Source organism: Agelaius tricolor, unplaced genomic scaffold, assembly GCF_023055355.1.
Source record: "Agelaius tricolor isolate 1412-34295 unplaced genomic scaffold, bAgeTri1.0.p SCAF_109, whole genome shotgun sequence".
Taxonomy (NCBI): domain Eukaryota; kingdom Metazoa; phylum Chordata; class Aves; order Passeriformes; family Icteridae; genus Agelaius; species Agelaius tricolor.
This window is the reverse complement of record NW_027269369.1, coordinates 819-20,674: the sequence shown is the minus strand read 5'-3', so window position 1 is coordinate 20,674 and position 19,856 is coordinate 819. Positions and strand designations below refer to the sequence as shown.

At 63.1% G+C, this 19,856-nt stretch overlaps 1 protein-coding gene and 1 long non-coding RNA gene across 2 annotated transcripts in view; one reads left to right on the top strand and one right to left on the bottom strand.

Annotated features, from left to right (window-relative positions):
• Positions 1-19,628, bottom strand: part of LOC139586224 (IQ motif and SEC7 domain-containing protein 2-like) — a 39,921-nt gene extending 20,293 nt beyond the window's left edge. The window contains 4 exon segments of the mRNA XM_071419454.1: positions 12,741-12,770; positions 14,867-15,419; positions 15,506-15,773; positions 19,297-19,628. Of these exon segments, the coding sequence (XP_071275555.1) occupies positions 12,741-12,770; positions 14,867-15,419; positions 15,506-15,773; positions 19,297-19,527 (1,082 nt within the window). The 5' untranslated portion in view covers positions 19,528-19,628.
• LOC139586231 (uncharacterized) lies at positions 6,465-7,313 on the top strand. The gene is made up of 3 exons (XR_011677542.1): positions 6,465-6,687; positions 6,727-7,106; positions 7,197-7,313. It is a non-coding gene; the product is annotated as an uncharacterized lncRNA (long non-coding RNA).
• Positions 19,629-19,856: the final 228 nt, after the last annotated feature.

The window sequence follows — 19,856 nt, the reverse complement described above, 5'->3', positions numbered from 1 at the left end:
CAGGGACACAGAAACATGGGGACCGACAGACGTGGGCATGGGGACACAGGGACAGACAGACACAGGGACATGGGGACAGACAGACAGACACGTGGACATGGGACACGGGGACATGGGGACACAAAGACATGGGGACAGACACAGGGACATGGGACACAGGGACATGAGGACAGACAGACAGACGTGGACATGGGACACAGGGACAAGAGGACAGACAGACAGACGTGGATGCGGGACACAGGGACAAGAGGACAGACAGACAGACGTGGACATGGGACACAGGGACAAGAGGACAGACAGACAGATGTGGACGTGGGACACAGGGACACATGGACGTGGGGACACATGGACACAACTTGGGGACACAGGGACAGACGGACACGGCCAATGTGGGGACCCAGGGAACTGGGGACAGACAGGTGTGGGACACACGGACACTGACACGGGGACACGGATGTGGGACAGACGGACATTGGGACACAGGGAAACCAGCAGATACGGACACACGGACACACGGACACACAGACACATGGACACACGGACACACGGACACACAGACACACGGACACATGGACACACGGACACACGGACACACGGACAAATGGACATTGGGACACACGGACATGGTGACACATGGACACGGGGACACATGGACACACAGACATGGGGACACACGGAGGGACAGACGGACATGGGGACACACGGACATGGGGACATCAGCCACATGGACATGGGGACACGTGGACACACAGACATGGGGACATGGGGACAGACGGACATGGGGACACATGGACACATGGACAAACGGACACACGGACACATGGACACGGGGACACAGGGACACACGGACATGGGGATACACACAGGGACAGACGGACATGGGGACAGACGGACATGGGGACATGGGGACACACGGACATGGGGACATGGGGACACATGAACATATGGACAAACGGACATGGGGACGCACAGACGGGGACACACAGACGTGAGGACACACGGACACAGGGACACACAGACATGGGGACACGTGGACAAACGGACACGGGGACGCAGGGACACGGGGACATCGGCCCTATGGACATGGGGACACACAGACACGGGGAGAAACGGACAGACGGACACACGGATGTGGGGACACACGGACCTGGGGACACACGGACACACGGACACACGGACATTGGGACACACGGACACACAGATACTGGGACACACGGATACACGGACGCACGGACACACAGACACAGGGACACACGGACGTGGGGACACACGGACGCACGACGACGCGGACGTGACAGGGACGTGCGCGCACGCACGGCCATGGGGGGACACACGGACGTGGGGGACACACGGACGGGGACATACGGGGGGGGACAGACACACGGACACACGGACAAACGGACACATGGACAGACAGACAGACAGACGGACACACGCATCCCCTGCCCCCCCAACCCCGCAGGGACCCAGCGCCGGAATCGGGGGAAGGGGGGGGCGGAGCAAAGCGGTGGTGGGGGGGGAGGGGATCCCCAAAATTCTGGGGGGGGGGGGTCCCGGACAGGTTGGGGGGGGAGGGGGAGGGAAGGGAAGGGTTGGGGGGGTCCCGGGGGGGTCTCGAGCGGTGCCGGGGGAATCCCGGGGGATCCCTGGGGGTCTCGGGGATCTCGGGGATCCCGAGGGGTCCCAGGGAGGTTCCGGGGGTCCCGGGGGGATCTCGGGGATCCCGAGGGGTCCCAGGGAGGTTCCGGGGGTCCCGGGGGGGTCCCGGGGGGGTCCCGGGGGGGGTCCCCGACTCACCCGTGCAGCAGCCGCTGCCGGAGCGGCCCCCGGCGCCGCTCGGCCGTGCACTGCAGGCACCACATTTTGGGGAGGGGGCGGCACCCCCAAATAAATGGGGAGGGGGGGACGGGGGACGCACACAGACACACACGGGGGGGGGGGGGAGGGGGAGGGGGGGGACACCCCCGGGATGGAGGGGGAGGGGTCCCGCGTGGGGGAGGGGCTGGGGGAGCCCCCGGCGCCTCCGCAGCAGAACCAGGGCCCGGCCGGGCGGGGCGGGGGGGGTGAGGGGGGGGGGAGGAGCCGAGGAGAGACCCCCCCCCTCCCCCCCCTCCCCCCCACCCCCATCGCTCTGCGCGTGCCCGGACACCGAGACCCCCCCCTGGATTTGGGGAGGGGGAGGGGATTTGGGGGAGGGTCCTGGGGGGGGGGGGGGGGAGGACGCCTGGGTCCCTGTGACATGGAATGGGGGGGGGGGGGTCGTGTGTGTCCCCCCCTCCCAAAAACAAAAACCACGCCCAGATTGGGTGGGGGAAGGGGGGAGGGGACGCCCCCTATAATTGGGGACCCCCCCACATCAACTGGGGGGTCCCCGATGGGGGGAGGCGCCCCCGGATCCCCCCCCCAAGGAGGGGAGGGGGGTGGGGGTTGGAGGGGAGGTGTCCCCGTCCCGCTGCGCATGCGCAGAGCGCCCCCCCGAGGATGGCGGTTGCCATGGCGACGCGGCGGGCGGGGGGCGGCGGTTGCCATGGAAACGCGGCGGGGGATGCGGGAGGGGGGAGGGGACGGGGGGGGTTCCCCGGGGGGGAGGGGCGAGGCCGCTGGGTCTCCCCCCCCCCCTTAGCCCCGCCCCCAACCCCCCCGGCACCGCCCCCTCCCCAAAATAGCGCCAGGATGGAGGCGTTGCCATGGCAACCGCCCCCAAACTGCGGCCGGGGGAGGAGCGGGCGGCGCCTATGGGGGCCCTATAGGGGCCGGGGGATCCATATAGGGCCAGGGGATCCCTATAGGGGCCGGGGGATCCATATAGGGCCTGGGGATCCCTATAGGGCCAGGGGATCCATATAGGGCCTAGGGGCCCTATAGAGGCCAGGGGATCCATATAGGGCCCGGGGATCCATATAGGGCCATGGGGATCCATATAGGGCCAGGGGATCCATATAGGGCCATGGGGATCCCTATAGGGGCCGGGGATACATATAGGGCCTGGGGATCCATATAGGGCCAGGGGATCCATATAGGGCCTGGGGATCCCTATAGGGCCAGGGGATCCATATAGGGCCTAGGGGCCCTATAGGGGCCAGGGGATCCATATAGGGCCAGGGGATCCATATAGGGCTGGGGATCCCTATAGGGGCCTGGGGATCCCTATAGGGGCCGGGGGATCCATATAGGGCCATGGGGGCCCTATAGGGGCCGGGGGATCCATATAGGGCCTAGGGGCCCTATAGGGAGTGGGGGATCCATATAGGGCCATGGGGGTCCTATAGGGCCAGGGGATCCATATAGGGCCCGGGGATCCCTATAGGGGCCAGGGGATCCCTATAGGGCCTGGGGATCCATATAGGGCCATGGGGGCCCTATAGGGCCAGGGGATCCATATAGGGCCTGGGGATCCCTATAGGGCCTGGGGATCCCTATAAAGCCATGGGGATCCATATGGGGGCCAGGGGACCCCACAGGGCCTAGGGGCCCCTATACGGGCTGGGGGATCTCTATAGGGCCATGGGGACCCGATAGAGCCATGGGGGCCCTATAGGGCCTGGGGACCCCAGTAGGGCCATGGGGACCCCTATAGACACCCAGGGCTCTGCAGGGCCCCTATATGGATCTATATGGGTGCTATAGGGCCCTGGGCTCTGTACGGCCCCTATAGAGCCCAGGGGTCTGTATGGGCCCTATAGGGGTCTGTATGGGCCCTATAGGGGTCTATATAGGCCCTATAGGGATCTATATGGGCCCTATAGGGATTTTATATGGGCCCCTATAGGTGTCTGTGGTCCCTGTGGCCCCTACAGGGATTCTGCATGGGCCCCTATAGGGATTTTATATGAGCCCATATAGGGATCTATAAGGGCCCCTATAGGGATTTTATATGGGCCCATATAGGGATCTGTAAGGGCCCCTATAGGGATTTTATATGGGCCCCTGTTGATCTATAAGGGCCCCTATAGGGATTTTATATGAGCCCATATAGGGATCTATAAGGGCCCCTATAGGGATTTTATATGGGCCCCTATAGGGATCTGTAAGGGCCCCTATAGGGATTTTATATGGGCCCCTATAGGGATCTGTAAGGGCCCCTATAGGGATTTTATATGGGCCCCTATAGGGATTTTATATGGGCCCCTATAGGGATCTGTAAGGGCCCCTATAGGGATTTTATATGGGCCCCTATAGGGATCTGTAAGGGCCCCTATAGGGATTTTATATGGGCCCCTATAGAGATCTATAAGGGCCCCTATAGGGATTTTATATGGGCCCCTATAGGGATCTATAAGGGCCCCTATAGGGATTTTATATGGGCCCATATAGGGATCTGTAAGGGCCCCTATAGGGATTTTATATGGGCCCCTATAGGGATCTATAAGGGCCCCTATAGGGATTTTATATGGGCCCCTATAGGGATCTATAAGGGCCCCTATAGGGATTCTGCATGGGCCCCTATAGGGATCTATAAGGGCCCCTATAGGGATTTTATATGGGCCCATATAGGGATCTGTAAGGGCCCCTACAGGGATTTTATATGGGCCCCTATAGGGATTTTATATGGGCCCCTATAGGTGCCTGGGGTCCCTATAAAGCCCCTATAGGTGCCTGGGGTCCCTGGGTCCTTATGGCCCCTATAGGGATCTCTGTGGCCCCTATAGGCCCCTCGGTGTGTACAGCTCCTATGGGGGGTCTATGTGGACCCCTATAGGGCCCTGCGGACCCCTAGAGGGCCGTGGGGTTTGTGCTGCCCCTATAGGGATCTATATGGGCCCTATGGGGCCCTGGGGTGTGTATGGCCTCTATAGGGATTCTCTAAGGGCCCCTATAGGACCCTGGGGTCCCTAAAGAACCCCCATAGGAGCCGGGGGGTCCCTATGGGATCCTGGGGGTCCCTATGGGGTCCCAGGGGTCCCTACAGAGCCCCTATGGGGTCCTGAGGGTCCCTATGGGATCCTGGGGGTCCCTATGGGTCCCTATGGGGTCCCGGGGGTCCCTATGGCCCCTATGGGATCCTGGGGTTCCCTATGGGGTCCCGGGGGTCCCTACAGAGCCCCTATGGGTCCCTATGGATCACGGGGGTCCCTATGGCCCCTATGGGTCCCGGGGGTCCCTATGGGGTCCTATGGCCCCTATGGGGTCCCGGGGGTCCCTATGGGTCCCTATGGGGTCCCAGGGGTCCCTATGGCCCCTATGGGTCCCTATGGGGTCCTGGGGGTCCCTATGGGGTCCCCACAGGTGCTGGGGGTCCCTGTGGCCCCTATGGGATCCTGGGGGTCCCTATGGGATCCCAGGGGTCCCTACAGAGCCCCTATGGGTCCCTATGGATCACGGGGGTCCCTATGGCCCCTATGGGTCCCGGGGGTCCCTATGGGGTCCCTATGGCCCCTATGGGATCCTGGGGGTCCCTATGGCCCCTATGGCCTCTATGGGGTCCCGGGGGTCCCTACAGAGCCCCTATGGGTCCCTATGGGGTCCCTATGGCCCCTATGGGGTCCCGGGGGTCCCCATGGAGCCCCCACAGGTGCTGGGGGTCCCTGTGGCCCCTATGGGATCCTGGGGGTCCCTATGGGTCCCGGTGGTCCCTATGGCCCCTATGGGGTCCCAGGGGTCCCTATAGAGCCCCTATGAGATCCTGGGTTTCCCTATGGCCCCTATGGGGATCCTGGGGGTCCCTATGGCCCCTATGGGGTCCTGGGGGTCCCTATGGCCCCTATGGGGTCCCGGGGGTCCCTATGGCCCCTATGGGTCCCTATGGGATCCTGGGGGTCCCTATGGCCCCTATGGGGTCCTGGGGGTCCCTATGGCCCCTATGGGGTCCCGGGGGTCCCTATGGCCCCTATGGGTCCCTATGGGGTCCCGGGGGTCCCCATGGAGCCCCCAGAGGTGCTGGGGGTGCGGCGGGCGGGGGAGGGGCGGCTCTTACCTGCGGGCGGGGGGAGGTTGGAGCAGCCAAAGCACCTGAGGGTGGCACCTGGAGGGGACACGGGGACACACGGGGGGACAGACAGATGGACACGAGGACAGATGGACACGGGGGGGACAGACAGATGGACACGGGGACAGAGATAGACACGGGGACAGGGGACACACGGGGGACAGACAGATGGACACAGGGGGGACACACAGATGGACACGGGGACAGGGGACAGACAGATGGACACAGGGACAGGGGACACACGGGGGACAGACAGACGGACACGGGGGGGACAGACAGATGGACACAGATGGACACAGGGACAGAGAGATGGACACGGGGACAGGGGACACAGGGGGGACAGACAGATGGACACAGATGGACATGGGGACAGGGGACAGAGAGATGGACACGGGGACAGGGGGCACACGGGGGATGGACAGATGGACAGGGGGACAGGGGACAATGGACAGGGGACAGACAGGGGGACAGACAGATGGACACAGATGGACACGGGGACAGGGGGACACATGGAGAATGGACAGATGGACAGGGGACAATGGACAGGGGACAGACAGGGGGACACAGGGACAGAGGACACACAGAGGACAGACAGATGGACGCGGGGACAGACAGATGGACACAGAGATGGACACGGGGGCAGGGGACAGACAGGGATGGACAGAGGGACAGAGGGATGGACAGGGGACAGACAGATGGACAACGGGTGATGGGGACAGACGGACAGGGGGTGATAGAAGGGGGGGACAGACGGACAGGGGGTGATGGGGGGGGACGACAGACGGACAGCGGGGACAGAGGGATGAGGGGATGAGTGACAGGGGGACAGACGGACGGGGGGACACCGAGGGACAGACGGACGTGGGGACGGTGGCCCCAGGGGCGACAGAGGAGAGGGGACAGATGGCTACGAGCCACTGTGGCAGGACGGACAGACGGACAGGGATGGACAATGGCGGGGACGGACAGACGGACGGGGATGGACAGACGGACGGGGAGGGGTTGGGTGGCAGCCAGACAGACGGACACAGGGGGGCATGGATGGACGGATGGACACGGGGGGACATGGACGGACAGACAGACGGACACAGGGGGGCATGGATGGACGGATGGACACGGGGGGACATGGACGGACAGACAGACAGACACAGGGGGACACGGACGGACAGATGGACACGGGGTGGGGGGGACATGGACAGATGGACACAGGGGGACACAGACGGACAGAGAGACACAGGGGAGGGGACACGGACAGACAGACGGACACGAGGGGACACGGATGGACACGGGAGGGGGGACACGGACAGACGGACACGGGGAACGGAACACGGACGGACAGACAGACACAGGGGAGGGGACACGGATGGACAGACGGACACGAGGGGACATGGACAGACACGTGGGGGGGGGGAACACGGACGGACAGACAGACGGACAGGGAGGAGAGAGAGGAGAGAAACGAGTCAAGAGCCGGAGGGGGGGGGGACGGACAGACGGACACGGGGGACACGAGGTGGGGGGAGGGGAGGGGGGGGGACACGAGTGGGGGGAGGGGCGGGGGGGGGAGGGGATCCAGCAGATCCCGGGGTGGGGGAGGGGCCCCGGGGGCGGCGGGTCCGGCCCTGACCCCCCCCCCCAAACCCCCCGGACCCCCCCAAAATCCCAAAAAATCCCAAAAATCCCCAAAAAATCCCAAAAATCCCCAAATCCCACTCGGGGGGGGGGTCCCTGGGGGTCCCCTCCGCCCCCCCCCCCCAATGTCCCCAATGTCCCCAGGGTCACACTCACGTCATGGGGGGGCCGAGCTGGGGGGGTCCAGGGGGGATTTGGGGTGTCCAGGGGGGGGGTTTGGGGTATCCGGGAGGGTTTTGGGGTCTCCGGAAGGGTTTGGGGTGTCCTGGGGGGATTTTGGGGTGTCCTGGGGGATTTTGGGGTCTCCGGAAGGGTTTGGGGTGTCCTGGGGGTGTTTTGGGGTCTCCGGGAGGGTTTTGGGGTGTCCTGGGGGTGTTTTGGGGTGTCCTGGGGGGGGGTTGGGGTCTCCGGGAGGGTTTGGGGTGTCCTGGGGGGTTCGGGGGTGTCCTGGGGGTGTTTTGGGGTCTCCGGTCCCTCGGCCCGGCCGCTGCCCCTCCCCCCCTTTCCTGCCCCCTCCCCCCCCAGTCCGGAAGGGCCCGGGCGGAATTCCGGCCCTGCCCCAGCCTGGGGACAGCGCGGGGACAGCGCGGGGACAGCGACAGGGATGGGGACAGGGACAGGGGGACAGGGACAGGGAGGGGACAGGGACAGGGACAGGGGGACAGGGATGGGGACAGGGACAGGGAGGGGGACGGGGACAGGGACGGGGACGGGGATGGGGACAGGGATGGGGACAGCGAGAGGGATGGGGACAGGGACAGGGGACAGGGGGGAACAGGAGGGGACAGGGACAGGGGGACAGGGATGGGGACAGGGACAGGGGACAGGGGGGAACAGGAGGGGACAGGGACAGGGGGACAGGGACACCGGAGTCACAGCCCGGGACAGGGGGGACATGCTCCTGCACAGGGACAGGGAGGGGACAGGGACAGGGACAGGGACAGGGACAGGGGGGACATGGCCGTGAACAGGGACGGGGATGGGGACAGGGATGGGGAGGGGACATGGCCTGGGATGGGGACAGGGACAGGGACACCAGAGTCACAGCCCGGGACAGGGACAGGGACAGAGAGGGGACAGGGACAGGGAGGGGACAGGGATGGGGGGGAACAGGAGGGGACAGGGACAGGGGGACAGGGACACCGGAGTCACAGCCCGGGACAGGGACAGAGAGGGGACAGGGACAGGGGGGACATGGCCCTTCACAGGGGACAGGGAGGGGACAGGGACAGGGACAGGGACGGGGACAGGGAGGGGACACAGCCTGGGACAGGAACACTGGAGTCACAGCCCTGCACAGGGACAGGGGACAGGGAGGGGACAAGGACGGGACAGGGACAGGGACAGGAACAGGGAGGGGACAAGGATAGGGGACAGGGACAGGGACACCGGAGTCACAGCCCGGGACAGGGACAGGGACAGGGCCCTGGACAAGGATAGGGGACGGGGACAGGGACAGGGACAGGGAGGGGACAAGGACGGGACAGGGACAGGGACACCGGAGTCACAGCCCTGCGCAGGGACAGGGACAGGGACAGGGACATGGACAAGGATAGGGGACAGGGACAGGGACGGGGACAGGGACAGGGACAGGGAGGGGACAGGGAGGGGACACTGCCCAGCACACCCACGCACGGCCCCACACAGGGACACAGAGCCCTGGCACGGGGGTGCTGGCACCTGGCACCGTGACAGTGTCACACACGGTGTCACACCCAGTGTCACACACAGTGTCACATCCAGTGTCACACAATGTCACAGTGTCACACACGGTGTCACACACGGTGTCACACAGTGTCACACACGGTGCCACATCCAGTGTCACACACGGTGTCACACCCAGTGTCACACGGTCCGTGCACACCCCGGCACTGCCCTCGCACAGGGGTCACACCCGGTGTCACACCCTGGCACGGTGTCACATGCAGTGTCACACATGGTGTCACACGCGGTGTCACACAATGTCACACACGGTGCCACACCCAGTGTCACACGGTGTCACAGTGTCACACATGGTGTCACACCCAGTGTCACAGTGTCACACACGGTGTCACACGCGGTGTCACACACGGTGTCACACAATGTCACACACGGTGCCACATCCGGTGTCACACGGTGTCACAGTGTCATACACGGTGCCACACCCAGTGTCACACAGTGTCACACGGTCCGTGCACACCCCGGCACTGCCCTCGCACAGGGGTCACACCCGGTGTCACACCCTGGCACGGTGTCACACACGGTGTCACCGCTGTCACACAGTCCTTGCACAGGGTTGCACTGTGTCACACCCTGGCACGGTGTCACACATGGTGTCACATGCGGTGTCACCATTGTCACACACGGTGTCACCATTGTCACATGCCCTCGCACAGGGGTCACACCCGGTGTCACATGCAGTGTCACACACGGTGTCACATGCGGTGTCACCATTGTCACGCGGTGTCACTGCTGTCACACGGTCCTTGCACGGGATTGCACAGCGTCACACGCGGTGTCGCACACAGTGTCACCATTGTCACATGCGGTGCCACCATTGTCACACAGTCCTTGCACAGGGTTGCACTGTGTCACACCCTGGCACGGTGTCACACACGGTGTCACCATTGTCACATGCCCTCGCACAAGGGTCGCACCCGGTGTCACACCCTGGCACAGCGTCACACGCGGTGTCACATGCATTGTCACACGCGGTGTCACCATTGTCACACACGGTGTCACACACGGTGTCACCGCTGTCACACAGTCCTTGCACAGGGTTGCACTGTGTCACACCCTGGCACAGCGTCACACGGTGTCACACACGGTGTCACATGCGGTGTCACCATTGTCACACACGATGTCACCATTGTCACACGCCCTCGCACAGGGGTCACACCAGTGTCACACATGGTGTCACATGCAGTGTCACCATTGTCACACGCCCTCGCATGGGGTTGCACAGTGTCCCACACAGTGTCACACCCACTGTCACACCCAGTGTCACACCCAGTGTCACACCCAGTGTCACATGGTGTCACACATGGTGTCACACCCACTGTCATACCCAGTGTCACACATGGTGTCACCATTGTCACATGCCCTCGCATGGGGTTGCACAGTGTCACACGGTGTCACACCCACTGTCACACCCACTGTCACACACAGTGTCACACGGTGTCACACGGTGTCACACCCACTGCCACACCCAGTGTCACACGGTATCACACGGGGGTCACACACAGTGTCACACCCCAGCACAGTGTCACGCGGTGTCACACCCAGGGTCACACCCAGTGTCACCCAATGTCACACCCAGGGTCACACATGGTGTCACCGCTGCCACACACACCATGTCACACCCAGTGTCACACACAGGGTCACACACCCAGGGTCACAGCCAGTGTCACACCCAGTGTCACACCCAGTGTCACACCCAGGGTCACAGCCAGGGTCACACGGTGTCACACCCAGGGTCACACCCAGTGTCACACCCAGGGTCACACCCAGTGTCACAGCCAGTGTCACACCCAGTGTCACACCCAGGGTCACACCCAGTGTCACACCCAGGGTCACACCCAGGGTCACACCCAGGGTCACACCCAGGGTCACAGCCAGGGTCACACGCTCCTGCATGGGGTTTCACAGGGTGTCACACACACACCCAGTGTCACACACAGCGTCACCCAGTGTCACACTCAATGTCACACACAGTGTAACACAGCCGGTGCCACACCCGGTGCCACACCCAGTGTCACACACACAGTGTCACATGATGTCACCCAATGTCACACCCAGTGTCACATTCACAATGTCACACACAGTGTCACGTATCTGGTGCCACACCCGACATCACACCCAGTGTCACATGATGTCACACAATGTCACACCCAGTGCCACACAATGTCACCCGGTGCCACACCCAGTGTCACCCATAGTGTCACACCCAGTGTCACACATGATGTCACACCCAGTGCCACACCCAGTGTCACACCCAGTGCCACATGATGTCACACTATGTCACACCCAGTGCCACACCTGGTACTACACCCAGTGTCACCCATAGTGTCACACCCAGTGTCACACGATGTCACCCAGTGCCACACCCAGTGCCACACCCAGTGTCACACAGCCAGTGCCACACTCAGTGTCACACGCTGACACACAAAGTGCCACACTCAGTGCCACACCCAGTGCCACACCCAGTGTCACACACACAGTGTCACACCCAGTGCCACACCCGGTGTCACACACTCAGTGTCACACACGATGTCACACAACGTCACATCCAGTGCCACACCCAGTGTCACCCATAATGTCACGCCCAATGTCACACCCAATGTCACACGATGTCACCCGGTGTCACACCCAGTGCCACACCCAGTGTCACCCATAGTGTCACACGATGTCACACCCACTGTCACCCCCACTGTCCCACCCGGTGCCACCGGAGCCCTCGCAGCCCCCGCCCGGTGTCACCCGCGGTGTCCCCCCCCCCCCCGTTCTGTCACCGTCCCCTGCCCTGGCGGTGTCACCCACCCGGCCCCTCCCCCATGGGGCGATTTTGGGGCCATTTTGGGCTTTTTTGGGGGGGGGGGGGGGGGGTTGCTCCCGTTACCACGGCAACGCCCCCCCCCCCCCCCCCACCCTTTGTCGCCTCCCCCGGCGCTGTCACCGCTGTCACCGCCCGCGCTGTCGCCTGGCAACGCCGCCCCGGCACCCGCGCGGCCCCGCCTGTCGCGACATGACGCGTCGCGACATTGTCACAGCAGCTCGGGACGGCCCTGGTGCGACGCGTCAGCGCCGCTGCGACACGCCAGCCCTATCGCGACACGCCGGGGGCTGCACGGATAGATCAGCCCTGTCGCGATATATCAGCCCTGTCGCGACACGCCGGGGGCTGCCCGGATAGATCAGCCCTGTCGCGATATATCAGCCCTGTCGCGACACACCGGCCCCATCGCGCCGGGCCGGCTCCAGCGCAGCGCGTCACTGTCGCGACATGCGTGGGGAGGAGGAGGGGGGGGGGGATGGCGGGACAGAACGGCCCTGTCGCGACAGAAACGGCGCTGTCGCGACTCACCTGAAACCCTCCCCCACCCCCGGGGAGGGGACCCAGGCGTCCGAGGAGGGGGGGGGGAGGGGAGGGGAAGAAGGGGGGGGAGGGGGAGGGGCGCGGGGTGGGGGGAGGGGCAGCACTGACCTCACTGTCCTGGAGCTGTCGCGATCCGACCTGGGGGGGGGAGGGGAAAGGGGGGAGGGGTCAGTGAGGGGCAGAGACCCCTCCCCCCACAATCCCCCTCCCCCAAACCCCCCCAAAATCCCCCCAAAACCCCCAAAACCCCCAAAATCCCCCCAAAATCCCCCCAAAATCCCCCCCGATGTCCCCAGGTCCGTCCGTCCCCAGGTGCCCCCGGACAGACGGAGCCGGGGGGGGGGGAGGGGGGGGCTCTGACGTCGCCCCTCCCCCCCCGCGGGTCCCGCACCTGCTCCTCCCCCCCAGGGGGGCGGATGGGGGAGGGGCCGCAGCCAAAAAATCCCGAACTGGGGATCCCAAATGAGAAACGGCACCAATGCCCGGGTTTGGGAATCCCAAATCTCACAAATCCCCGATTTTGGGAATCCCCAAATCCCACAAATCCCAGATTTTGGGAATCCCAAATCTCCGATTTTGGGGAGGGAATCCCAAATCCCGGATCCTCAGATTCCCGGTTTTGGGAATCCCAAATCCCACAAATCCCCGATTTTGGGAATCCCAAATCCCACAGATCCCAGATTTTGGGGATCCCAAATCTCACAAATCCCCGGTTTTGGGAATCCCAAATCCCACAAATCCCAGATTTTGGGAATCCCAAATCCCACAAATCCCAGATTTTGGGAATCCCAAATCCCACAAATCCCAGATTTTGGGAAGCCCAAATCTCCGATTTTGGGAAGGGAATCCCAAATCTCAGATACACAAATCCCCAATTTTGGGAATCCCAAATCCCTGATTCTGGGGAGGGAATCCCAAACCCTGGATCCTCAAATCCCCGATTTTGGCAATCCCAAATCCCACAAATCCCCGATTTTGGGAATCCCAAATCCCACAAATCCCAGATTTTGGGAATCCCAAATCTCCGATTTTGGGAAGGGAATCCCAAATCTCAGATCCTCAAATCCCAGATTTTGGCAATCCCGAATCCCACAAATCCCAGATTTTGGGGAAGAAAGCCTGAATCCCACAAATCCCCGATTTTGGGAATCCCCAGTCCCACAAATCCCCAGTTTTGAAAATCCCAAATTCCCAATTTTGGGAAGGGAATCCCAAATCCCGGATCCACAAATCCCAGCTTTTGGGGCCATTTCTGATCCCCAATCCCAGTTTTGGGGGCCATTCCCAATCCCATTTTTTGGGGCCATTCCTGACTCCTGTTTTAGGGCAGTTCCCAATCCCCAATCCAGTTTTTGGTGCCATTCCCAATCCCATTTTTTGCACCATTCCCCACCCCAATCCCAATTTTTGGGACTGTTCCCCATCCTCAATCCCATTTTCTGGGGCCGTTCCCAATCCCAGATTTTGGCACCATTCCCCATCCCAATCCCATTTTTTTGCACCATCCCCCTCCTCAGTCCCATTTTTTGGCCAAATCCCCCTCCCCAGTCCTATTTTAGGACCATCCCTCCCCAATCCCATAATTTAGAACCATCCCCTCCCAATCCCATATTTTAGGACCATCCCCTCCCAATCCCATATTTTAGGATCACCCCCTCCCCAGTCCTGTTTTTTGGCCAAATCCCCCTCCCCAATCCCATATTTTCGGACCATCCCCATCCCCAATCCCATAATTTAGAACCATCCCCTCCCCAATCCAATATTTTAGGACCATTCCCTCCCTAATCCCATTTTTTGGCCAAATCCCCTTCCCCAATCCCATTTTTTTGCACCACCCCTCCCTAATCCCATATTTTAAGACCATCCCCTCCCCAATCCCGTATTTTAGAACCATCCCTCCCAATCCCGTATTTTAGAACCATCCCCTCCCCAATCCCATTTTTAAAACCATCCCCTCCCAATCCCGTATTTTTGGGCCATTTCCCCACTCCCCAGTCCCGTTTTTAGGACCATCCCCTCCCAATCCCATATTTTAGGATCACCCCCCTCCCCAATCCTGTATTTTAGAACCATCCCCTCCCAATCCCATATTTTAGAACCATCCCCTCCCCAATCCCGTATTTTCGGGCCATCCCCTCCCCAATCCCGTATTTTCAGACCATCCCCTCCCAATCCCGTATTTTCGGGCCATTTCCCCGCCTCCCCAGCCCCGTTTTTGGGTGTCCCCCCCGTACTTGCGCTGCAGGGTGGTGGCCGGGCTGGTGCTGGCGCTGGTGCTGTGCCCGCCCCCGGGGCTGGAGCTGCGGGAGGGGCCGCGGCTCAGCGGCCCCCGCGCCCACTCCCGCTCCCAGCAGCTCCCGTAGGGCCCATCCCGGGCCCGGAACGGCGCCTCCCGCTCCAGCCGGGCCGGGTACGGCCCCTCCTGCTCCAGCCGGGCCGGGTACTGCGCGTCCCGCTCCGGGTACGGCGCCTCTCGCTCCAGCCGCGCCGGGTACGGCCCCTCTCGGTCCATGCGGCTGGAATATTGTCCGTCCTGCTCCATCCTGCCCGAATATTGTCCATCCTGCTCCATCCTGGTGGAATATTGTCCGTCCTGCTCCATCCTGGTGGAATATTGTCCGTCCTGCTCCATCCTGCTGGAATATTGCCCGTCCTGCTCCATCCTGCCCCGGGTACTGCCCGTCCCTCTCCAGGTGCGGCTGGTACTGGAGGTCCCGCTCCAGGCAGCCGTGGAACTGCCCCTCCTGCTCCATGCGGGCCGCGTAGGGCCCGTCGCGCTCGGTTCGGCTCAGGTAGGGTCTGTCCGCTCCTTTCGGCTCGGGTAGGGCCGGTCGTGCTCGGCTCGGCCCGTGTAGGGCCCGTCCCGCTCGCTCAGAGCCTCGAAGGCCGCGTCGCGCTCCAGGTGTGCGGGGTAGGGCCGCTCCCGCTCCAGGTGCTCCGCGTAGCTCCCGTCGTGCTCCAGGTGCTCGGCGTAGGTCCCGTCGCGCTCCAGGTGAGCCGGGTACGCCCCGTCGGGGTCGCCGTGGCTCGGGTAGGGCAGGTCCCGCTCGCCTCGGGGCCGGGTAGGGCAGCTCGGGGTCCCCGTAGAGCCCCTCGGCCTCCAGGTGGTTCTGGTACTGAGCCTCGGGGGTCCGCGTGGCCCTGGGGACACAGAGGGGACACGGGGGTGGCACCGCGGGCTGGGCAGGGATGGGTCTGGGCAGGGATGGATGGACCCGGGACCCCCGACTCAGTCTGGACAGTCCTAGGACCCCCTGATGGATGGACCCGGGACCCCCGACTCAGTCTGGACATGGATGGAACCCCCTGACCCAGGATGGACATCCCTGAGATCCCCCCTGATGGATGGACCTGGGACCCCCTGACCCAATCCCACAAGGTCCAGGACCCCCTGACCTGCCCCAAATGGCCCTGGGACCCCCGACTCAGTCTGGGCATCCCTGAGAGTCCCTTGGGGGTCCTGAGACCCCTGCCCTGGTCTGGACAGTCCTGGGACCCCCTGGCCCAGGATGGACGGACTTGGGAGCCCCAGTCCAGGTTTTGGTGCCAGTCCCATATTCTGCATTCCCAAATCCCAGATCCCCGATTTTGGGGCTGTTCCTGAACCCCTGGGCATCCCTGGGACCCCCTGACCAGCCTGGATGGCCCTGAGACCCCAACTCAGTCTGGGCATCCCTGAGACCCCTGCCCTGGTCTGGACAGTCCTGGGACCCCCTGATGGATGGACCTGGCACCCCCAATCCCAGGTTTTGGTGCCAGTCCCATATTCTGCATTCCTAAATCCCAGATCCCCGATTTTGGGGCTGTTCCTGAACCCCCTGGGCATCCCTGGGACCCCCTGAGCCAACCCCACAAGGTCCAGGACCCCCTGACCTGCCCCAAATGGCCCTGGGACCCCCAGCTCAGTTTGGGCATCCCTGGGACCCCCAAATCCCAGGTTTGGTGCCAGTCCCAATTCCGGGATTCTGCATTCCCAAATCCCAGATCCCCGATTTTGGGGATGTCCAGATCCCCAAACCCAGATTTTGAGGGGGGTCCCAGATCGTGGATTTCCAAATCCCAGATTTTGACGGGAATGGCGGGGGGGGGGTCCCAGATGCCCAAATCCGGCATTTTTGGCAGACCCCAGGTTCTCCAATCCCACATCCTCGATTTTGGGGCTGTGTCCCTGAACCCCCGGGCATCCCTGGGACCCCCCTGACCTGCCCCAAATGGCCCTGGGACCCCCGACCCAGTCTGGGCATCCCTGAGAGCCCCTTGGGGGTCCTGAGACCCCTGCCCTGGTCTGGACAGTCCTGGGACCCCCCTGACCTGCCCCAAATGGCCCTGGGGGACCCCGGCCCTGGGGGACCCCTGCCCTGGGGGACCCCCCTGAATTGATCCCACAAGATCCAGGACCCCCCATGCCCTGCCCCAAACGGCCCTGGACCCCCACCCCAACCCCAGGAGCCCCCAGTGGGGGTCCCTGGTTAATTTTCCTCCCAATTTTTATCTCTAGACCCCCCCCCAATTCGGGGGTCCCTGGGCCACAGCCCCCTATGACCCTCATGACCCCAAACCCACTCAGGACCCCCCCCCAAATCCCCCAGTGCAGCCCCTACACCCCAAATCCGGGCTCCTCACCCCCCTAAGCCCCCTCCTCACTCCACGAACCCCCCAAAATTGGGGTCCCCCCCCACACGACCCCCTCCCCAGAATCCCCTCTCTGCTCCAAACCCGGGGCTCACCCCAACCCCTCCCCACCCCAAATTTGGGGGTCCCCACCCCATGACCCCCTCCCCACCCCCAAAATCGGGGTCTCTGTCCTGTGACCGCCCCCCCCCCAGCCCTGCACCCCCAATCCTGGGCTCCCCACGACCCCCCCGAGCCCCTCCCCAACTCCGGGGGTTCTCCATCCCCACGACCCCCCCCCAATTCACCCTCCCCACCCAGACCCAGTCCCGGTGACCCCTCGGTGACCCCCACCCCCCCGCGTGACCCCCACGTGACCCCGAGCTTCTGCCCCCCCCCAAACAACGCCCCCCATCCCATAACCCCTGTGCCCCCCTCCTGGTGCCCCATAACCCACAGCCCCTCTGCCCCATAACCCCCCCATAACCCCCCCATAACCCACAGCCCCTATGCCCCATAACCCCCCCCAAACCCCCCATGTGCCCCCACCCCCTGAACGCCCCCTAAACCCCCACATCTCCCATATCCCCATATGTTCCACACCCCCATATCTGCCCCACACCCCCATATCTGCCCCATATCTGCCCCACACCCCCATATCTGCCCACACCCCCATATCTGCCCCATATCCCCATATCTGCCCCATATCTGCCCCATATCCCCATATCTGCCCCATATCCCCATATCTGCCCCATATCCCCATATCTGCCCCCATATCTGCCCCATATCCCTGACACCCCCTACACACCCCCTATCCCCCACATCCCCATATCCCCCATATCCCCCATATACCCCATATCTCCCCCATAGTCCCCACATGTCCCATGTCCCCCATAACCCCCATATCCCCACAGCCTCCACATGTCCCATATCCCCCCCATAGCCCCCCCATAGCCCCCACATCCCCCAGATGTTCCAAACCCCCACATCTCCCATATGCCCCCCCATATCCCCACATGTTCCAAACCCCCACATCTCCCATATCCCCCCCCATATCCCACGTCCCACACACCCACAGCCCCATTTCCCCCCCATATCCCCCCCATATCCCCCCCCATATCCCCTACATGTCCCATAGCCCTGCATCCCCCCCCATACCCCCCACACCCTCATATTCCCCAATACTCCCCATGGCCCCACATGTCCCCATAGCCCCCATAGCCCCACGTGTCCCACACCCCCCCAATACCCCTATATCCCCCATATATTCCATGCTCCCATATCTCCCATATATCCCCCCATACCCCCCTATGTCTCAAACCCCCATATCCCCCCATATCCCCCACATGTTCCATACTCCCCGTATCTTCCAATGCCCCCATATCCCCCCATATCCACCCCATATCCACCCCATACCCCCCATATCCCCATACCCACCCCATACCCACATATCCCTCACAAGTTCCATATCCCCCCCATATCCACCCCATATCCCCACATCCTCCATACTCCCCATATCTTCCAATGCCCCCATGTCCCCCATACCCACCATACACACCCCATATCCACCCCATATCCCCCCATATCCCCTCACAAGTCCCATATTCCCCCCATATCCCCCACACCCCCCATACCTCCCACATGTTCCATACCCCCCATGTCCCCCCATATCCCCCCCTACATCCCAAACCCCCATAATCCTCCCCACATCCCCCAATACCCCCAGACCCCCCATACCCCCTATATCCCCCATATATGGGGTGCGTCCTATCCCCATATCCCCCCCACATCCCCAATACCCCCCAAATCCCCCATACCCCCTACATGTCCCACACCCCCATATCCCCCCCCAATATCTGGGGGGCGTCCCTATCCCCACACCCCCCACATCCTCAATACCCCCAATACCCCCCACACCCCCCATACCCCCCAATACCCCCCACACCCCCCATATCCCAATACCCCCACACCTCCAAATCCCCCATATCCGGGGGCGTCCCTATCCCCGCACCCCCCGAGCCCCCCCCCCACGCCCCCCCGCCCCCCATCTCACCGGGTGCCGGGGGGTGCCGGCGTTGCCCCCCGCCCCTCGCTGCCGCAGGTGCCGGTTCTCCCGGGCCAGGCGCTGCAGTTGCCCCTCGAGCTGCGCGATGCGGCGGCGCTGCGAGGCCAGGAGATGTCGCTGAGTCGCGATAATCCGGTTGAGCTCCAGCAGGTACTCGACAGCGCGGTCGGGGGGCTCGGAACCCCCCGGGGGGGCCCCCGCCGCCCCCGCGCCCTCCATCCCCCCCCCCCCCACGGGAGGAAAAATAAAAATTAAAAAAAAAAAAAAAAAATGTGGGGAGGGGGCGAGGGTGGGGGTGTGGGGGGGGTCAAGGAGGGGGGGCTGGCATGGGGTGGGGGGGGCAGTGAAATTAAATTAAAATTTTGGGGTGGGGGGTGTGGAATTAAATTAAAAATTGGGGGGGTGTAAAATGTGAAAATGGGGGGGGGGGGGGGGGGTCCGGCAGCCCCGAGGGGTGGGGGGGGGGGTGTGGGGGGGGTGTGGGGGGCCCTGGATGGGGGGGTGGGGGATGGGGGGGCCCCCGAGTGTGATGGGGGGGGGGGGGGTGG